Source organism: Macaca thibetana, chromosome 16, assembly GCF_024542745.1.
Source record: "Macaca thibetana thibetana isolate TM-01 chromosome 16, ASM2454274v1, whole genome shotgun sequence".
Lineage (NCBI taxonomy): Eukaryota > Metazoa > Chordata > Mammalia > Primates > Cercopithecidae > Macaca > Macaca thibetana.
The window spans coordinates 48860518-48882520 of record NC_065593.1 but is presented as its reverse complement, the minus strand read 5'-3'; the positions used below and the strand labels follow the sequence as shown (position 1 = coordinate 48882520).

Here is a 22003-nt window from a genome sequence, read left to right as displayed (position 1 = left end):
TACAGACATTTATTTTTTATTTGTATAAAAAGTTTCCATGAGAAAGTGTAGTTGGGTATCTGGCATTGGTACTTAGGGCATAATAATTAATGAAAAAAATTTGAGCCCCTGTGATTACAGTGAACAATCATATTTTCAGAACTCTAAATAAGATTAGCCTATCAAAGGCTAGGGTTGTGTTTTTATGGTTGTTTATTTGTCTGAGACAGCGTCTTGCTCTACCACTCAGGCTGGAGTGCAGTAGCATGATCTCCGCTCACTGCAACCTCTGCCTCCGGGATTTAAGCGATTCTCCTGCTTCAGCCTCCTGAGTAGCTCTGTGCCTGGTCGTGTTTTCATGTTTGTATTACCAGTTCCAAATATACACATATTAGGACTCCACAGATGCTTACTAAGTGAAGAACACTTAGTTTGAGGATAGCAAATTATACAGTTTTTTCTTTTTTTTTTGAGACAGAGTCTCACTCTGTCACCCAGGCTAGAGTGCAGTGACATGATCTCTGCTCACTGCAATTTACGCTTCATGGGTTCAAGTGATCCTCCTGCCTCAGCCTCCTGAATAGCTGGGATTACAGGAGCGCACCACCGGTCTAATTTTTGTATTTTTCGTAGAGACGGAGATTCACCATGTTAGCCAGGCTGGTCTCAAACTCCTGACCTCATTTGATCCACCTGCCTCGGCCTCCCAAAGTGTGGGGATTACAGGCGTGAGCCACTGCGGCCAGCCAGAAATAGTTTTGAAACGAAAAAAATGAGAAAAGGGGAATGAACTGTGCTAGTCTCGCTTTGAACATCATGTTACAATGCGCCACTATCTTTTTTTTTTTTTTGAGACGGAGTCTCGCTCTGTCGCCTAGGCTGGAGTTCAGTGTCACGATCTCCGCTTACTGCAAGCTCCGCCTCCCGGGTTCACGCCATTCTCCTGCCTCAGCCTCCCGAGTAGCTGGGACTACAGGCACCTGCCACCACGCCCGGCTAATTTTTTTGTATATTTGGTAGAGACGGGGTTTCACCGTGTTAGCCAGGATGGTCTCCATCTCCTGACCTCGTGATCCGCCTGCCTCGGCCTCCCAAAGTGCTGGGATTACAGGCGTGAGCCACCGCGCCCGGCCGCGCCACTATCTTTCTTAGGATGTAATTACTGCATCTAGTATCTCAGGTTAAGCTTATTTTTCATAAGACATTTCTGATACCGATACCCTTTGAAATGCTAGTCTTGGCCGGGTGACTAGCCAAGGCGAAACCCCGTCTCTACTAAAAATACAAAAATTAGCCAGGCGTGGTGGCGGGTGCCTGTAATCCCAGCTACTAGGGAGGCTGAGGCAGGAGAATCACTTGAACCCGGGAGACGGAGTTTGCAGTGAGCCGAGATCGTGCCATTGCACTCCGGCCTGGGCGACAAGAGCAAGGCTCCGTGTCAAAAAAAAAAAAAAAAAAAAAAAAGAAAAGCCAGTCTTTAAGTACAGCGACATGTTAATTAATCAGTTAATTTGCGAGTTAACTGTTAAAATAAAATAAACAAAAAAATGCCGGTTTCCGAAGGGAGCTGAAAGCTACATACAGCGGCGTGAGGCCTGAGACAACTCAGATCAAAGAAGACAGGGCTGAAAGAAATCTCGCGAGGCCCACGCATCGACCAATATTCGCGAGATTTCGATGCCCTGTCCTTTTCCTCTTTCTGGCAGGACCACGGTTTATCTCGCGAATTTTGGGAAGTTCCGTTGGGGAAGATGGCGGCGGCCTCGAGCACCCTTCTCTTCTTGCCGCCGGGGACTTCAGACTGATCCTTCCCGCGAAGAGTAGGGACTGCTGGTACCCTGCGTCCTGGAATCCCGAGCCAACTTGTTTCCCCCGTTAGTGGTGGGGAAGGGCTTATCCTTTTGTGGCAGATCCAGTCTCTCGCCGCCTTCAGGATGAAAGCTCAGGGGGAAACCGAGGGTAAGTGACTGAGGGGGAAAGGAGGGGGCGGGACACAACTGGGGGAGCCAGTTTGTGAGAGAAGGTTCTTGCAGATGTCCCATGGGGGCCACTTGAGGGGCACAGAGTCCGGGAGAGGGAATGTGTATGAGTTTCAGATTGTCACTATACCCTCCTTGATGACTATAGAGCTTCGACTTTGGGGTGATGGGGACTCTTAACTTCTGTGAAGATTTCATGCTCGGCTAGGGCACTTTTGGCCTAAAGTGGTGCGAGACGGGGCTAGTGAATACAAAACCAGCTTACATCTCCTTCCAGAAGAGACGCCTGAATAAATTTAGGGCTGTGTGTAAACGTACTGGAGACTATTTTGGCATGAATGAAATGATTAATTCCTTGTATTTATTAGCAGCCAGCGGCTCCCTACAATGTCAAGTGTTCAGATCCTGTACTGTTGTGTATTTTTAAACTGTGCTGAATTTCATTCTTTTATTGACCGAACTAATAACTGCAGAAAAACAACTTTCCTGGGGAACTTTACTAAGATTTTCTAAAGTTCCACACTCCGGCTTAGATGCTTCCTTGGCATTTTGGGCATAGTTCTGTTGATACAGTGAGCTGTGTTATTGTTTGTTTATCTCCAGTTTACTCTGAGCTTTGCAGATTAGAGTCCTTGCCTGATTCATTTTTATATAGTTTCTGGAACGTAATAGTCGCTCAAAAAATCTTGGAGCATCGAAGTGCAGATATTTATCAGCAGGTTTCTCAAGAATAACAAGAAGTGTGTTTTGGAGGAGAGGTCGAAAGGTGAGGCCCCGCGGGACCAGTGACTCACATCTGTAATCCCAGCGCTTTGGGAGGCTGAGGCTGGAGGATCCCTTGAGCCCAGGAGTTCGAGACCTGCCTGGGCAACATAGTGAGGCCCTGTCTCTACAAAAAAATGAAAAATTGCCGGGCGCCGTGGCTCACGCCTGTAATCCCAGCACTTTGGGAAGTCGAGGCGGGCGGATCACCTGAGGTCGGGAGATTGAGACCAGCCTGACCAACATGGAGAAACCCTGGCTCTACTAAAAACACAAAATTAGCTGGCTGTGGTGGCGTATGTCTGTAATCCCAGCTACTTGGGAGGCTGAGGTGGGAGGATCACTTGAACCCAGGAGGTGGAGGTTGTGGTGAGCCAAGATTGTGCCATTGCACTCCTGCCTGGGCAACAAGAGGGAAACTTCCTCTCAAAAAAAAAAAAAAAAAAAAAAAATTGGCTGGGCGTGGTGGCTCATTCCTGTAATCCCAGCATTTTGGGAGACCAAGGTGGCGGATCACCTGAGGTCAGGAGTTCAAGACCAGCCTGGCCAACATGGTGAAACCCTGTCTCTACTAAAAATACAAAATTAGCCCGGCATGGTGGCATGCCTGCAATCCCAGCTACTTGGGAGACTGAGGCAGGAGAATCACTCAAACCCAGGAGGTGGAGGTTGCAGTGAGCCAAGGTGGTGCCACTGGACTCCAGTCTGGGCAACGAGAGCAAAACTCTGTCTCAAAAATATAAATAAATTAATTAAAAATAAATAAATAAATAAAATAAAAAATAAAAAAAATTAGGGCCAGGTAGTGACTCAAGGATGTAGTCCCAGCACTTTGGGAGACCGAAGCAGGCAGATCACTTGAGCTCACAAGTTGGAGACCAGCCTGGACAACCTGGCAAACGCCTGTCTCTACAACAAATATAAAAATTAACTAGGCATGGTGGCACAAGCCAGTAGTCTCAGCTACTTGGGAGGCTGAGGTGGGAGGATTACCTGAATCCTGTAGGTCAAGGCTCCAGTGAGCCAGAATTGTGCCACTGCACTCCAACCTGGGTGACAGAGCGAGACCCTGTTTCAAGGAAAAATTAGCTATAGCCCCAGCTACTCTGAAGGCTGAGCTGGGAGGATCACTTGATCCTGGAGCATGGGAGGTCGAGGCTACAGTAGACCTTGATTGTGCCAATGCACTTAAGCCGGGGCTGCAGAGTGATGCTCTGTCTTAAAAAAAAAAAAAAAAAAAAAGAAAAAATGTACTCCTCAGGTGCAAGGGGAGAAGGGTAAAAATGGAAACTTTGTGAAGTAGGAGTTTTTGTCTGGTTTGTTCACTGCTGTCTTTTTAGCAATTTCATTTATTCTTTTTCTTTTTTTAAAAAATTTTCCTCTCTAACCCAGTTCAATAACTTTTTTTTGACACAATGTCTCCATCTGTTGCTCAGGATGGAGTAAGTGGTGTGATCAAGGCCCATCTCTGAAGCTTCGACCTCCCAGGCTGAGGTGATCCTTCTGCCTCAGCCTCCAGAGTAGCTGGGGACTGACTATAGGCACATGCCAGGAGGCTTGGCTAATTTTTTTCTTTTTCTTTTTTTTTGAGACAGAGTTTTGCTCTTGCTAATGCTGGAGTGCAATAGTGTGATCTCGGCTCACTGCAGCCTTTGCCTTCTGGATTCAAGCTATTCTCCTGCCTTAGCCTCCCAAGTAGCTGGGATTACAGGCATGCACCACCATACCAGGCTAATTTTGTATTTTCTTTTTTTTTTTTTTTTTTTTTTTGAGACGCAGTCTCGCTCTGTCGCCCAGGCTGGAGTGCAGTGGCGCGATCTCGGCTCACTGCAAGCTCCGCCTCCTGGGTTTACGCCATTCTCCTGCCTCAGCCTCCTGAGTAGCTGGGACTACAGGCGCCCGCCACCGCGCCCGGCTAATTTTTTTGTATTTTTAGTAGAGACGGGGTTTCACCGTGGTCTCGATCTCCTGACCTTGTGATCCGCCCGCCTCGGCCTCCCAAAGTGCTGGGATTACAGGCGTGAGCCACCGCGCCCGGCCTAATTTTGTATTTTCAGTAGAGACAGGGTTTGGCCGGGTGCGGTGTCTCAGGCCTGTAATCCCAGCACTTTGGTAGGCTGAGGTGGGTGGATCATCTGAGGTCAGGAGTTCGAGAGCAACTTGGCCAACATGGTGAAACCCCGTCTGTACTAAAAATACAAAAATTAGCTGGGTGTGGTGGTACATGCCTATAATTCCAGCTACTAGGGAGGCTGAGGCAGGGGAATTGCTTGAACTCGGGAGGCGGAGGTTGCAGTGAGCCAAGATTGCACCACTGTACTCCAGCCTAGGTGACAGAGCAAAACTCCATTTCAAAAAAAAAAAAAAAAAAAAGTAGAGATAGAGTTTCACCATGTTGACCACGGTGGTCTCAAGCTCTTGACTTAGGTAATCTGCCTGCTTCGGCTTTTTAAAATGCTGGGGTTACAGGTGTGAGCCACTGCGCTTGGCCTGACAAATTTTTTTTTTTTTTAAAGTAGTGACGAGATCTTGTTATGTTGCCCAAGCTGTAGTTGAACTCCCCAGCTTAAGTATTCTCCCATGTTGGCCTCCCAAAGTGCTAGCGAGGATTACAGGTGTGAGCCACAGTGTCTGGCCTCCCCAGCACTTTTACTAGTGCTTGAGGTCGGGTGTGGTGGCTCACACCTGTAATCCCAGCAGTTTGGGAGGCCGAGTGGACGGATCATCTGAGGTCGGGAGTTCGAGACCAGCCTGACCAATGTGGTAAAACCCCATCTCTACTAAAAATACAAAATTAGCTTGGTGTAGTGGTGCGTGCCTGTAATCCCAGCTACTTGGGAGGCTGAGGCAGGAGTACTGCTTGAACCTGGGAGGAGGTGGAGGTTGCAGTGAGCCGAGATCGCGCCATTGCATTCCAGCCTGTGCATCAAGAGTGAAACTTCATCTCAAAAAAAAAAAAAAGTTTGGATAGAAAACAGTCCAGCTGTATGGTATTCCTTACATCAGACCTATAATTTGTGTGTCATCTTGCCATTAAAAATGTCTTCTTTTTTTTTTTTTTTTTTTTTTTTTTTGAGACTGAGTCTGGCTCTGTCGCCCAGGCTGGAGTGCAGTGGCCGGATCTCAGCTCACTGCAAGCTCTGCCTCCCGGGTTTACGCCATTCTCCTGCCTCAGCCTCCCGAGTAGCTGGGACCACAGGCGCCCGCCACTTTGCCCGGCTAGTTTTTTGTATTTTTTTTAGTAGAGATGGGGTTTCACCGTATTAGCCAGGATGGTCTCTATCTCCTGACCTCGTGATCCGCCCGTCTCGGCCTCCCAAAGTGCTGGGATTACAGGCTTGAGCCACCGCGCCCGGCCTAAAAATGTCTTCTTTGGATATTTTGAAGTAAAATGATTTTGGAAAATATTTTAACTGAATTCTTACTGAGATGAAGTGTGGGAATTTATTTTGCAAGGAAAACTGTGGATAGTCTTGATAGAACAGTTACTGATGACGTTTTCTGATTTGAATCGCAGAGTCGGAAAAGCTGAGTAAGATGAGTTCTCTCCTGGAACGGCTCCATGCAAAATTTAACCAAAATAGACCTTGGAGTGAAACCATTAAGCTTGTGCGTCAAGTCATGGTAAGGATTGTGGTGAAGTGGGTAAAGTGTTTTGCGTAGATAATTATTCTTAATACGCTAAGTTCCTCATGTAAATGTATTCATACTATCTTCATAAAACATCTGAATACATGGTGGTTTCAACTTTAGGAGTCTTATTGTATCTATACTACAGGTTGAATATCCCTTATCTGAAATGCTTGGGCCCAGAAGTGTTTCAGATTTTGGATTGTTTTGAATTTTGGAATATTTGCAAATACATAGTGAGATATCTTGGGGGATGGGACCCAAGTCTAAACACAGAATTTATGTTTCATACACCTTATAGATATAGCCTGAAGGTAATTTTATACTATATATATATATATATATTTTTTTTTTGAGGCGGAGTCTCGCTCTGTCACCCAAGCTGGAGTGCAGTGGCCAGATCTCAGCTCACTGCAAGCTCCACCTCCCGGGTTTACGCCATTCTCCTGCCTCAGCCTCCGGAGTAGCTGGGACTACAGGCGCCCACCACCTCGCCCGGCTAGTTTTTTTGTATTTCTTAGTAGAGACGGGGTTTCACCATGTTAGCCAGGATGGTCTCGATCTCCTGATCTCGTGATCCGCCCGTCTTGGCCTCCCAAAGTGCTGGGATTACAGGCTTGAGCCACCACGCCCGGCCTATACAATATATTTAATAATATATTTAATACTTTTGTGCATGAAACAAAGTTTTTTTATTTTTTATTTTTTTATTTTGAGACGGAGTTTCACTCTTGTTGCCCAGGCTGGAGTGTAATGGACCGATCTTGGCTCACTACAACCTCTGCCTCCCAGGTTCAAGTGATTCTTCTGCCTCAGCCTCCTGAATAGCTGGGATTACAGGCATGGGCCATCACGCCTGGCTAATTTTTATGTTTTTAGTAGAGATGGGGTTTTTCCTTGTCGGTCAGGCTGGTCTTCAACTCCTGACCTCAGGTGATCCACCTGCCTTGGCCTCCCAAAGTGCTGGGATTACAGGTGTGAGCAACCATGCCCAGCCGTTTTGACTGCATTTTGACCATGACCCTGTTATATGAGGTCAGGTGTGAAATCTTTGATGGCATCATTGTGAATGCTAAAAAGGTTTTGGATTTTGGAGCATTACAGATTTTTGATTTTCTAATTAGGTCTGCCCAGCCTGTACTAGAAGAGTTTTTGATTCATTCTTTTTTTTGAGATCGGGTCTTACTTTGTCATCTAGGCTCAAGTGCAGTGGCATGATCATGGCTCACTGTAGCTTTGACTTCCCAGGCTTAGGTGGTTCTCCCACCTCAGCCTCCCAGTATCTGGTACAACAGGTGCATGTAACCATGCCTGGCTAGTTTTTTTTTTTTTTTTTTCTTTGAGATGGAGTCTCACTCTGTGGCCAGTCTGGAGTGCAATAGTGTGATCTCGGCTCACCGCAACCTCTGTCTCTCGGGTTCTAGTGATTCCCCTGCTTCAACCTCCCAAGTAGCTAGGACTAGAGGTGCACGCCACCATGCCTGGCTAATTTTTTGTATTTTAGTAGAGATGGGGTTTCACCGCATTGGCCAGGATGGTCTCCATCTCCTGACCTCGTGATTTGCCTGCCTTGGCCTCCCAAAGTCCTGGGATTACAGGCGTGTGCCACTGTGCCCGGCTGTACAGCTAGTTTTTTACATTTTTGTAGAAATAGGTTTTTTTTTTTTCTTTTTTTTTTTTTGAGATTGAGTCTTGCTCTGTCCCCCCGGGCTGGAGTGCAGTGGTGTGATCTCGGCTCACTACAAGTTCCGCCTCCTGGGTTCACACCATTCTCCTGCCTCGGCCTCCTGAGTAGCTGGAACTACAGGTGCCCGCTGCCACACCCAGCTAATTTTTTGTATTTTTAGTACAGACAGAGTTTCAGCGTGTTAGCCAGGATGGTCTTGATCTCCTGACCTCGTAATCTGCTGGTCTTGGCCTCTCAAAGTGTTGGGATTACAGGCGTGAGCCACTGCTCCCAGTCAGAAATAGGTTTTTACCATGTGGCCCAGGCTGGTCTCAAACTTGTGGGCTCAAGTGATCCACCCACCTTGGCCTCCCAAAGTGTTATGATTACAGTGTGAGCCACCATGCCTGGCGGATTAATTTTTTTTTTTTTTAAGATGGAGTCTCCGTCTGTCGCCCAGGCTGGAGTGCAGTGGCAGGATCTTGGCTCACTGCATCCTCTGTCTCGTGGGTTCAAGTGATTCTGTACAGCTACTCAGGAGGCTGGGGCTCCCGCCACCATGCCCAGCTAATTTTTGTATTTTTAGTGGAGATGGGGTTTCACCGTGTTAGCCAGGCTGGTCTCGAACTCCTGACCTTGTGATCCACCCACTTCAGCCTCTCAAAGTGCTGTGATTACAGGTGTGAGCCACTGCGCCTGGCCCAAGTTGTCATTTTTATTCCTTAAGGCAACCAAATTCTAGCTTGAAATATGTTCTGTAAATGATACTGTCATTAGAGAGACATTGTGAGACAGAAGGATTCCAGGTGGCTATTAAGGCCCTCTGTTTGGGTACCCACTATCTTGGTTTGGTCACCATGACTTTCCATGTCTACTTGTCAGTTTTGCAGATTCAGAAACCTAATTTTATTGGTATGTTAAGGTTTTATAGAGTTTTCGTGGCCGGGCGTGGTGGTTCACACGTGTAATCCCAGCACTTTGGGTGGCCGAGGTGGGTGAATCACCTGAGGTCAGGAGGTCGAGACCAGCCTGACCAACAAGGTGAAACCCTGTCTCTACTAAAAAGACAAAATTAGCCAGTTGTGGTGGCAGGTGCCTGTAGTCCCAGCTACTCGGGAGGCTGAGACAGGAGAATTGCTTGAACCCAGGAGGTGGAGGTTGCAGTGAGCGGAGATCACGCTACTGCACTCCAGCCTGGGCATCAGAGCGAGACTCCATCTCATAAAACAACAAAAAAAGAGTTTTCAACAACTGACATACTATATGCTTATTTATTAATTTATAACAAAACGTTTAGTTTTCCAGTTTTCATAATACTGGTATTCATTGACCAGAGCACCTCTTCTCCTGTCAAGAATCAAGAGATTTCAGATTATTAATAAATTACTTTGTTTTGTAAGGGAGAATTAGAGCAGTGAGATAGATTTATTTGCAACATGGAAAAGCCTGGAAAACTATCCTTATACCAGAAAATTGTTCACATTTTTAGGGAATGGAATGTTTTTCAGAGGGAAACTTCTTCACTGGATAGCATTAGGAAAACTGGGCTAAGTTTTTTGTTCTTTGGAAGTCCCTTTTCTGGACTACATGTTCTGTGTCTTTTCTGTTTCTTTTTTTTTTTTTTCCCAAGACAGATTCTCGCTCTGTTGCCAGGCTGGAGTGCAGTGGCACGATCTCAGCTCACTGCAACCTCTGCCTCCCAGGTTCAAGCGATTCTCCTGCTTCAGCCTCTTGAGTAGCTGGCACTACAGGCATGCGCCACCACACCCGGATAATTTTTGTATTTTTGGTAGAGACGGAGTTTCACCATGTTGACCAGAATGGTCTCGATCTCTTGACCTCATGACCTCATGATCCACCTGCCTTGGCCTCCCAAAGTGCTAGGATTGCAGGCGTGAGCCACCGCACCCAGCCTACATGTTCTATTTTTTAGAGTCAATCTCATTTTCCTAAAATTTGTTTGTGTTTCTCAGATTACATGCAAATCACCTTGTTAAATTTGTACACTACCAAATCTCTTGAGCCATCTTATTTAACTGTTTATATCTTAGCATATAGTCACTTCCACAGGAGGCAGATCTCATCTATTACATTTTGATTCTTCCTAATATTTCTGTAAAGGTTTTCTTGTTTTAGATGTGGAAATATGTTTTTCTTTTTCTTTTTTGTTTTTAACTAAATAGAAACAGGATCTCTCTATCTTGCCTTGGCTGGTCTCGAACTCCTGGACTCAAGTGATTATTCAGCTTTGGCCTCCCAGTGTGCTAGAATTACAGGCATGAGCCTGTGCCTGGCTAAGGAATACCTTTTTCTACACTCATGTATATGGATTTTTCTTCCTTTGGATGGATGGACAGAGTAACACTTGCAGATCAGTGTTACTCTATATAGTCTACAAAGTCTGTAGCCTATATTGAGTCTATAGACTGTCCTGCAATATTACTACTAGGATAATGTGTATGTTTACCCAAAACACTGTTGGCCTGGTTAATTTTCACCTCAAATGTTTTCCCACTTGACACAGGAGAAGAGGGTTGTGATGAGTTCTGGAGGGCATCAACATTTGGTCAGCTGTTTGGAGACATTGCAGAAGGCTCTCAAAGGTTTGTAAACGCTTTTGAAATATGCTGATTTCACAAAACCCCCAGTTTAAGAAGGACCATTTTATACTTAGACTTGAAGTATAAATTGAGGTAGGTCTACTTTATATACTAGATATTGCTCTTGCATTCATTTATGGAGTTGGAATGAGCTTTTTGCTATAGTTTGAAACATTTATTTTCGATCCTGTTTTGGAGGATGATAGAGATTAAAAGATAAATGATGAAGGGTAATATAAGATACCTGGGGAGGTCGGGTGCGGTGGCTCACTCCTGTAATCCCAGCACTTTGGGAGGCTGAGGCGGGCGGATCACAAGGTCAGGAGTTTGAGACCAGCTTTGGCCAACGTGGTGAAACCCCATCTCCACTAAAAATACAAAAATTAGCCGGGCATGGTGGCGGGAGTCCCAGCCTCCTGAGTAGCTGTATAGAATCACGTTTTTAGTATCTACTAAAAATACTGTCTCTACTAAAAATACAAAATTAGCTGGGCGTGGTGGTGGGCACCTATAATCCCAGCTTCTTGGGAGGCTGAGGCAGGAGAATAGTGTGAACTGGGGAGCTGGAGGTTGCAATGAGCCAAAATCACACCATTGCAGTCCAGCCCAGGCAACAGGGCGAGACTCTGTCTCAAATAAAAAAAAAAAAAAAAAGAGAGATACCTGGGAAAAGTTTTTTTTTTCTGTTTTTTTTTTTTTTTTTTTTTTTTTGAGACGGAGTCTTGCTGTGTCGCCCAGGCTGGAGTGCAGTGGCACAATCTTGGCTCACTGCAAGCTCCGCCTCCTGGGTTCATGCCATTCTTGTGCCTCAGCCTCTGGAGTAGCTGGGACTACCGGCACCTGCCACCACCCCCGGCTAATTTTTTTCTATTTTTTAGTAGAGATGGGGTTTCACCGTGTTAGCCAGGATGGTCTCGATCTCCTGACCTCGTGATCCACCCGCCTCGGCCTCCCAAAGTGCTGGGATTACAGGCGTGAGCCACCACGCCCGGCAAAGTTTTTTTTTTCTTCACATGTTTTTTTCTGATTAATCTTGATAAGAAGATGGACTTTTTTTTTTTTTTTTTTGAGACAGAGTTTCACTCTTGTTGCCTTGGCTGGAGTGCAATGGTGGAATCTCAGCTTACGACAACCTCTGCCTCCTGGGTTCAAGTGATTCTTCTGCCTCGGCCTCCCAAGTAGCTGGGATTACGGGCATATGCCATCATGCCCGGCTAATTTTGTATTTTTAGTAGAGACAGGGTTTTTCATGTTGGTCAGGCTGGTCTTGATCTCTCAACCTCAGGTGATTCACCCGCCTTGGCCTCCCAAAGTGCTGGGATCACAGGTGTGAGCCACTGCACCTGGTGACGTTTTTTTTTGTTTGTTTGTTTGTTTGTTTTTTTTTTTTTTTTTTTTTTTTTTTTTTTGAGACGGAGTCTCGCTCTGTCGCCCAGGCTGGAGTGCAGTGGCCGGATCTCAGCTCACTGCAAGCTCCGCCTCCCGGGTTCATGCCATTCTCCTGCCTCAGCCTCCCGAGTAGCTGGGACAACAGGCGCCCGCCACCGCGCCCGTCTAGTTTTTTGTATTTTTTAGTAGAGACGGGGTTTCACCGTGTTCGCCAGGATGGTCTCGATCTCCTGACCTCGTGATCCGCCCGTCTCGGCCTCCCAAAGTGCTGGGATTACAGGCTTGAGCCACCGCGCCCGGCCTGTTTGTTTGTTTTAAGACACAGTCTCACTGTGTCTCCCAGGCTGGAGTGCAGTGGCACAATCTTGGCTCACTGCAACCTCCACTTCCTGGGTTCAAGCGATTCTCCTGGCTCAGCCTCCCAAGCAGCTGGGACTACAGGTGCATCCTACCATGCCTGGCTAATTTTTTGTATTTTTAGTAGAGATGGGGTTTCACCGCATTAGCCAGGATGGTATCGATCTCCTGACCTCATGATCCACCTGCCTCGGCCTCCCAAATTGCTGGGATTACAGGCATGAACTACCATGCCTGGCTAGAAGATGGACATTTTACTCTAAAAAGATTTTTACGATGTTTATGGAGCAAATTTCCGGGAAAATAAATGTAAAATATAAGTCATGAGCTTGATTATTCATGCTTATAATGACTAATTCTATTTTTTGGGAATAATGAAAGTAAAAACAGATTTTACTTTGATCCACTGGAAATGAACCTAATTCAGCTGAGGTTTTTTTTTTTTTTTTCTTCTTTGGAGACGGTGTCTCACTCTGTCGCCTAGGCTGGAGTGCAGTGGCGTGATCTCTGCTCACTACAACCTCCGTTTCCTGGGTTCAAGTGATTCTTCTGCCTCAGCCTCTTAAGTAACTGGGATTACAGGTGCCCATTACCACGCTCGGCTAATTTCTGGATTTTTAGTAGAGATGGGGTTTTGCCATGTTGGCCAGGGTGGTCTTGGACTCCTGACTTCAGGTAATCTGCCTGCCTTGGCCTCCCAAAGTGTTGGGATTACAGGTGTGAGCTACTTTGCCTGGTCTCAGTGCAATGGTGGAATCTCGGCTCACCACAACCTCTGCCTCCTGGGTTCAAGTGATTTTTCTGCCTCAGCCTCCCAAGTAGCTGGGATTACAGGCATATGCCACCATGCCTGGCTAATTTTGTATTTTTAGTAGAGACTGAGTGTTATTTTCTTTATCTTTTTTTTTTTTTCTTTTTTTTTTTTTTTTTTGAGACAGAGTCGCTGTGTCACCCAGGCTGGAGTGCAGTGGTGCCATCTCTGCTCATTGCAACCACTGTCCCCTGGGTTCAAGCAATTCTCTTGCCTCCGCCTCTTGAGTAGCTGGGATTACAGGTGTGCACCACCATGCCCAGCTAATTTTTGTATTTTTATTGGAGACAGGGTTTCACCATGTTGGTCGAACCCCTGACCTTGTGATCCGCCCGCCTCGGCCTCTGAAAGTGCTGGGATTACAGGCGTCAGCCACCGTACCAGGCCTTTTTTTCTGTTTTAATTGTGGTAAAATATAGATAACGTAAAATTTACCATTTTCTCTGTTTCTAAGTATATAGTTCAGTAGCATTAAGTACATTCATTTATTGTATAATCATCACCACTCTCAATCTGTAAAACTTCACTCATCTTCCCAAGCTTACATTCTGTAATGTCTCATTCCCGCCTTCCCCCAGTCCCTGGCAGCCACCATTCTGCTTCCTTTCTTTATGAATTTGACTACTCTGTATACCTGATATAAGTGGAATCATACCATATTTGTCCTTTTGTGACTGGCTTATTTCACTTAACATAATGTCTTCAAGGTTCATCTATTTTGAAGCATTTATTAGAATTTCTTCCTTTTTTAAGGTTGAAAAATACTCCTCTCTACATATATACATTTCGTTTATCCATTCATCCGCTAGTGGACACTTGGATTGTTTTTTTTTTTTTTTTTTTGAGACAGAGTCTCGCTCTGTCACCCAGGCTGGAGTGCAGTGGCGCGATCTCGGCTCACTGCAAGCTCCGCCTCCCGGGTTCACGCCATTCTCCTGCCTCAGCCTCCCGAGTAGCTGGGACTACAGGCGCCCACAACTGCGCCCGGCTAATTTTTTGTATTTTTAGTAGAGACGGGGTTTCACCGTGGTCTCGATCTCCTGACCTTGTGATCCGCCCGCCTCGGCCTCCCAAAGCGCTGGGATTACAGGCGTGAGCCACCGCGCCCGGCTGATTGTTTTAACCTTTTGACTGTTGTGATTAATGGTGTTGTTAATGTTGAGTATTTGTTTTTATGTTAGTTTTAATGTTAATCTTCCTTATTCTATCATTAGCAGATAAATGTATCTTAAGTTAAAGGTAGCTTGTCCCACATAAGGAGTAATGAAAACAGGAGAGGAGAAAGGTCCAGTAATTTTTCAAATAGATCTTTTTTTTTGACCTTTAGTACTGCATAGGCCACAGCTAACCCTTACCAATAAACTTTATGCACATTACAAGCATTTGAACTACTGAATATATTTATGGTTTTGGAAGGATTAATCTTTCTGTCTTCAAAGAATACCATTTAAGTTATTTGGAGCATTCTTTGTGACTTCCTTTTTTCATCCTCTTATAGTAACATCTTTACCAGCAATGACTGATCGTTTGGAGTCCATAGCAAGACAGAATGGGTAAGTAGTCTTTCTGTAGGCAGAAACGTTTAACTTAGTGTTAACTTTGGGTGGCTTTATTTATGTGTCTTCTATTAATTTTTGTTTTGATTTGTTCCTGCTAGACTGGGCTCTCATCTCAGTGCCAGTGGCACTGAATGTTACATCACGTCAGATATGTTCTATGTGGAAGTGCAGTTAGATCCTGCAGGACAGCTTTGTGATGTAAAAGTGGCTCACCATGGGGAGAATCCTGTGGTATGTGTTGTTGATATTTCACTGGAATCTGTGGGGTTTATGTAGGGACATTAATTTTAAAATTAATTGGTGGGGTTTAAATAGCTTGGGTTTAGGCTTTTTCATGAGCCACTGTAGAGATGATGTGATGGGCTACAAAATCAACAGCTATAGAATGGAATTTAGAAAACACGGGTCCCATCTCTGACATCATCCAAAGACTTTGAACAGTGGAAACACCATAGGAAACCTTTTCCTTCCTTCCTTCCTTCTTTTCTTTTTTCTTTTCTTTTCTTTTCTTTTATGTCTTCTTCTTTTTTTTTTTTTTTTTTTTTTTGAGGCAGAGTCTCATTCTGTTGTCCAGGCTGTAGTGCAGTGGCATGATCTCGGCTCAGTGTAATCTCCGCCTCCTGGACTCAAGTGATTCTCCTGCCTCAGCCTCCCAAGTAGCTGGGATTATAGGTGTATGCCACCACGCCTGGCTAATTTTTGTATTTTTAGTAGAGATGGAGTTTCTCTATGTTGGCCAGGCTGTTCTGTAGCTCCTGACCTCAAGTGATCCACCCACCTCAGCCTCTCAAAGTGTTGGGATTATAGGCGTGAGCCACTGCACCCGGCGGGAACCCTTTTCATTTCATATCAACAAACGTGAGCCGCAATTGAACAATAGGTGCTGGGGATACAGAAATAAATGACTCAGGGTTCCTACCCTCAAAGAGATTATAATCAAGAACAGATGATCTGAAAAATTCTGTAATAGAGATGAATGTAAAATGTGTGTAACCAGACAATTTGATATGAATTCCATGTATGGCATTAGAGTTCTTAATGTTTTAAACAAGCTACTGAAAGTTGATTCCTTTAAAAACTATTTCATATGCTTTGACTTTAAATTTCTCACCCTAATCCTATGGTTCACCAAGTAGGAAGAAGGTGCTTTTTAATATTTTAATATGAGGACTATCTGTAGTTTTAACGGTTTTGCTGTAAAACATGTGCTATAGAAAGAGAAAGACTTTTGATATCTTCAAAGTTGCTAAAGTAGTTTTAATGTTTTAACATAATTTCTTTGATTTCAGAGCTGTCCGGAGCTTGTACAGCAGCTAAGGTGAGCAAATAAGATTTATATTCCTTGATATTGACAGACAGTGCTGTTCTTTACAGCTAGGTTTTAAGACTGGTCAGAAGTTATTCTCCTCAGGAACAAGTTTATTTTCTTGGGCAAAGACTTTTAAGGTCTGTACTTAATCACGTCCTGAATTGACATAGCACAGCTTTTCACCCTACTCTATCCCAGGGCTTTTTTTTTTTTTTTTTTTTTTTTTGAGATGGAGTCTTGCTCTATCGCCCAGGGTGGAGTGCAGTAGCACGATCTCAGCTCACTGCAACCTCTGCCTCCTGGGTTCAAGCAATTTTCCTGCCTCAGCCTCCTAAGTGGCTGGGACTGCATATGTGTGCCACCACGCCTGGCTAATTTTTGTATTTTTAATAGAGACAAGGTGGCTGGTTGTGGTGGCTCACACCTGTAATCCCAGCACTTTGGAAGGCTGAGGCGGGTGGATCCACGAGGTCAAGAGTACAAGACCAGCCTGGCCAAGATGGTGAAACCCCATCCCTATTAAAAATATAAAATTTAGGCCGGGCGCGGTGGCTCAAGCCTGTAATCCCAGCACTTTGGGAGGCCGAGACGGGCGGATCATGAGGTCAGGAGATCGAGACCATCCTGGCTAACACGGTGAAACCCCGTCTCTACTAAAAATACAAAAAACTAGCCGGGCGAGGTGGCGGGCGCCTGTAGTCCCAGCTACTCCGGAGGCTGAGGCAGGAGAATGGCGTAAACCCGGGAGGCGGAGCTTGCAGTGAGCTGAGATCTGGCCACTGCACTCCAGCCCGGGCTATAGAGCAAGACTCTGTCTCAAAAAAAAAAAATAAAATAAAATAAAATAAAATTTAGGATCACACCTGTAATCCCAGCACTTTGGGAGGCTGAGGCGGGTGGATCATGAGGTCAGGAAATCGAGATCATCCTGGCTAACACGGTGAAACCCCATCTCTACTAAAAAAAAGAAAAATTAGCTGAGTGTGGTGGTGGGCATCTGTGGTCCCAGCTACTTGGGAGGCTGAGGCAGGAGAGTGGCGTGAACCCGGGAGGCAGAGCTTGCAGTGAGCCGAGATCTCACCACTGCACTCCAACCTGGGTGACAGAGCAAGATGCCATCTCAAAAAAAAAAAAAAAATTAGCTGGGCGTGGTGGCCAGTACCTGTAATCCCAGCTACCCATGAGGCTGAGGCAGAAAATTGCTTGAACCTGGGAGGCGGAGGTTGCAGTGAGCTGAGATCGTGCCACTGCACTCCAGCCTGGGTGACAGAGCAAGACTCCATCTTAAAAAAAAAAAAATAATAAGGGCCGGGTGCAGTGGCTCACACCTGTAATCTCAGCACTTTGGGAGGCCAAGGCGGGCAAATCTAAGAGGTCAGGAGATCGAGACCATCCTGGCTAACACGGTGAAACCCCATCTCTACTAAAAATACAAAAAATTAGCCAGGCGTGGTGGTGGGCGCCTGTAGTCCCAGCTACTCGGGAGGCTGAGGCAGGAGAATGGCGTGAACCCAGGAGGCGGAGCTTGCAGTGAGCCGAGATCACGCCACTGCATTCTAGCCCAGGCACAGAGCAAGACTGTCTCAAAAAAAACAACAACAAAAAAAATAGAGACGAGGTTTCGCCATGTTGGCCAGGCTGATCTCGAACTCCTGACCTCACGTCTCCCAAAGTGCTGGGATTACAGTTGTGAGCCACCATGCTGGGCCCTTTTCTTTTTTTTTTGAAACGGAGTTTTGTTCTTATTACCCAGGCTGGAGTATAATGGTGCAGTCTCGGCTCACTGAGCACCTGGCCCCTTTTCTATTTTTTTTTCTTGTTTTTTTTTTTTTTTTTTTTTTTGAGATGGAGTCTCGCTCTGTCACCCAGGCTGGAGTGCAGTGGCCAGATCTCAGCTCACTGCAAGCTCTGCCTCCCGGGTTCACGCCATTCTCCTGCCTCAGCCTCCCGAGTAGCTGGGACTACAGGCGCCCACCACCTCACCTGGCTAGTTTTTTGTATTTTTAGTAGAGACGGGGTTTCACCATGTTAGCCAGGATGGTCTTGATCTCCTGACATTGTGATCCGCCCGTCTCGGCCTCCCAAAGTGCTGGGATTACAGGCTTGAGCCACTACGCCCGGCCCCCTTTTCTATTTTTTAAATTTTTTTTTTTTTTTTTTTTTTTTTGGTGAGATGGAGATTTACTCTTGTTGCCCAGGCTGGAGTGCAGTGGTGCGATCTCGGCTCACCACATCCTCCACCTCCGAGGTTCAAGCGATTCTCCTGCCTCAGCCTCCCGAGTATCTGGGATTACAGGCATGTGCCACCACGCCTGGCTAATTTTGTATTTTTAGTAGAGACGGGGTTTCAGGCCGGGCGCGGTGGCTCAAGCCTGTAATCCCAGCACTTTGGGAGGCCGAGACGGGTGGATCACGAGGTCAGGAGATCGAGACCATCCTGGCTAACACGGTGAAACCCCGTCTCTACTAAAAAAAATACAAAAAACTAGCCGGGCGAGGTGGCGGGCGCCTGGAGTCCCAGCTACTCGGGAGGCTGAGGCAGGAGAATGGCGTGAACCCAGGAGGCGGAGCTTGCAGTGAGCTGAGATCCGGCCACTGCACTCCAGCCTGGGCGACAGAGCGAGACTCTGTCTCAAAAAAAAAAAAAAAAAAAAAAAAAAAAAAAAGAGACGGGGTTTCACCATTTTGCCCAGGCTGATCTCTAACTCCTGACCTCAGATGATCTGCCCGCCTCAGCCTCCCAAAGTGCTGGGATTACAGGCGTGAGCCACTGTGCCAGGCCTATTTTTTTTTTTTTTTTTGAGACAGAGTCTCGCTCTGTCACCCAGGACGGAGTGCAGTGGCGTGGTCTCGACTCACTGCAAGCTCCACCTCCCGGATTCATGCCATTTTCCTGCCTCAGCCTCCCAAGTAGCTGGGACTATAGGCGCCCACCACCACGCCTGGCTAACTTTTTCTATTTTTAGTAGAGATGGGGTTTCACTTGTGTTAGCCAGGATGGTCTGATCTCCTGACCTTGTGATCTGCCCACCTCGGCCTCCCAAAGTGCTGGGATTATAGGCGTGAACCACTGCGCCTGGCCCCTATTTTTTTAATTTTTAATTTTTTTTTTCTTATTTTGCCTCAGTTTCCCAACAGAAAGATATCCCAGGGTCTCTTAAACTTGGTACTAATGACAATTTGGATTGGAAATTCTTTGCTCCTGGGCGGCCTGGTTTATTCTGTTATGTTTAATAGCATCCCTTGCCTCTTCATTAGTTGCCGGTAGTTATCTCCTTAGTTGTCACAACCATGTCCCCTGGGGTGCAAAATCACCCCTGGTTGGAATTGCTGATCTAGGTTTAGGAATTCCATATAGCTGGGGGTGGTGGCTCATGCCTATAATCCCAACAATTTGGGAGGTTGAAGTGGGCAGATCACTTGAGGCCAGGAGTTCAAGACCATCCTAGCTAGCCTGGCGAAACTCTGTCTCTACAAAACATACAAAAATTAGCGGAGTGTGAAGCTGGGCGCGGTGGCTCATGCCTGTAATCCCAGCACTTTGGGAGGCTAAGGCAGGCGGATCCCAGCCTGACCAACATGGAGAAACTCCGTCCCTAAAAATACTAAATTAGCCGTGTGTGGTGGTGCATGCTTGTAATCCCAGCTACTTGGGAGGCTGAGGCAGGAGAATCACTTGAACCTGGGAGGCAGAAGTTGTGGTGAGCCAAGATCATGCCATTACAGTCCAGCCTGGGCAACAAGAGCAAAACTGTCTCCAAAAAAAAAAAAAAAAGTTAGCTGAACGTAGTGGCTCACATGTGTAGTCCCAGCTACTTGGGAGGCTGAGGCAGGAGAATCGCTTGAACCTGGGAGGCAGAAGTTGTGGTGAGCCAAGATCATGCCATTACAGTCCAGCCTGGGCAATAAGAGCAAAACTGTCTCAAAAAAGAAAAAAAAAAAAGTTAGCTGAGCGTAGTGGCTCACATATGTAATCCCAGCTACTTGGGAGGCTGAGGTAGAAAATGGCTTGAGCCTGGGAGGTGGAGATTGCAGTGAGCTGGGATCACATCACTGCACTCCAGCCTGGGTGATGGAGCGAGACTGTCTCAAAAAAAAAAAGAATTGTGTGTGGAACAAAATAAATAGTAAGTAATCATTGAATCAGAGAAGGCTTGATAATTGAGTATAATACCATGAGAATAACTTTTTCGCTTTGATTTTGGGAAAAATTGTTTCATTTAGAAGGTATGCATGTGTTACAGGAAAAGTGCTAGGCTTGAAAACAGTCACTTTTAGCACATGGTGGATTTTTTCACTTTTCTTTTAATTGAGTGGAAATATCTGTACTTAAATTTAAACTCAGAATTAAGACTTTTGGGGAATTTAAGGAAGTTATTACATACCCTTTGTTTTGAGCATAGCAGAGTTCTCAGGTACCACATGAGGATGTCTTAGAGTGTTCACATTGAGAAAATAAGGTGTGTGTGTGTGTGTGTGTGTGTGTGTGTGTAAAAGTGTTTTTTTTTTCTTTTCTTTTTTTTTGTTTTTGAGACGGAGTCTCGCTCTGTCGTCCAAGCTGGAGTGCAGTGGTGCGATTTCTGCTCACTGCAAGCTCCGCCTCCCGGGTTCACGCCATTCTCCTGCTTCAGCCTCCCGAGTAGCAGGGACTTCAGGTGCCTGCCACACGCCCGGCTAATTTTTTGTATTTTTAGTAGAGATGGGATTTCATCATGTTAGCCAGGATGGTCTCGATCTCCTGACCTCGTGATCCACCCGCCTCTGCATCCCAAAGTGCTGGGATTACAGGCGTGAGCCACTGCACCTGGCCTTTTTTTCTTTTTTTGAGATGGTATCTCACTCTGTTGCCCAGTGCAGTGGCACGATCTTGGCTCACTGCAGCCTCCACCTCCCGGGTTCGAGCGATTTTCCTGCTTTAGCCTCCTGAGTAGCTGGGATTACAGGTACCTGCCATTATGCCCGGCTAATTTTTGTATTATCTGGGTGTGGTGAAACCTTCTCTCTACTAAAAATACAAAAAATTAGCTCAGTGTGGTGGTGCTCGTCTGTAATTCCAGCTACACAGGAGGTTGAGGCTGGAGAATCTCAGGAACTTAGGAGGGAGAAGTTGCAGTGAGCTGAGATCGTGCCATGCCATCACACTCCAGCCTGGTGGACAGAGTGAGACTCTGTCTCAAAAAAGAAAAAAAAAAAAAAACAATGTTGACTTTTACCTGATATTTAGTCATTTAGTATGGATGGTAATATTAAGGTAAAGAATATATTTTGCTGCTACTCTTGTTTCTTTTTACTCTCTTAATAGCACTGTGGACTGTAAGTGCTCAGTAAATGCTCACAGAATGTCTGCTCAAGTGTCTGACCTTGTCATGGCAGTTTAGCTTTCCAGAGAGCTTTTTTTTTCAAGTTTGAAAAAAGATATCAAGAGTTAGAATTCTGGAGATGTATTGGATTCCTAAACCTATCCACAAAAACCCATTTGGCTGAGAATCAAAGCGTGAATATTTGGTCCTAGAAAGCCAGAGGTCATGGTAGTAGTTTATTTTTTCTGGGGTAGATCTGGTCATAGCAATATTTTCTAATGGGTAGTTTGCCTCCAGGGTACCCACTACCTTTTCTCTGGGTCTCCATCTCTGTCCTAGTATTTATTTTCCCTCTCATCTTTGCTCTCATGTTGCTGTATACCCACAAGTGTTATGTCTTCCCAATTTATTTTCGTTCTTTTTTTTTTTTTTTTGAGACAGTCTTGCTCTGTCCCCCAGGCTGGGGTGCAGTGGCGTGATCTTGGCTCACTACAAGCTCCACCTCCCGGGTTCACGCCATTCTCCTGTCTCAGCCTCCTGAGTAGTAGCTGGGACTACAGGTGCCCGCCATCACACCCGGCTAATTTTTAAAAATATTTTTAGTAGAGATGGGGTTTCACCATGTTAGCCAGGATGGTCTCGATGTTCTGACCTCGTGATCC

At 45.8% G+C, this 22003-nt stretch overlaps 1 protein-coding gene across 2 annotated transcripts in view; it reads left to right on the top strand.

Moving 5' to 3' along the window:
- Nucleotides 1–1689: 1689 nt before the first annotated feature.
- MED1 (mediator complex subunit 1) overlaps nucleotides 1690–22003 on the top strand; it is a 52029-nt gene continuing 31715 nt past the window's right edge. The window contains exons 1-6 of one of the 2 annotated variants that reach the window (XM_050762531.1): nucleotides 1690–1938; nucleotides 6238–6344; nucleotides 10541–10619; nucleotides 14672–14726; nucleotides 14831–14963; nucleotides 16022–16050. In XM_050762531.1, coding sequence (XP_050618488.1) covers nucleotides 1914–1938; nucleotides 6238–6344; nucleotides 10541–10619; nucleotides 14672–14726; nucleotides 14831–14963; nucleotides 16022–16050 — 428 coding nt within the window. In that variant the 5' untranslated portion in view covers nucleotides 1690–1913. Of the gene's footprint in view, nucleotides 1939–6237; nucleotides 6345–10540; nucleotides 10620–14671; nucleotides 14727–14830; nucleotides 14964–16021; nucleotides 16051–22003 lie in introns of those variants that run through there. The other variant, XM_050762532.1, reaches the window with a different exon arrangement.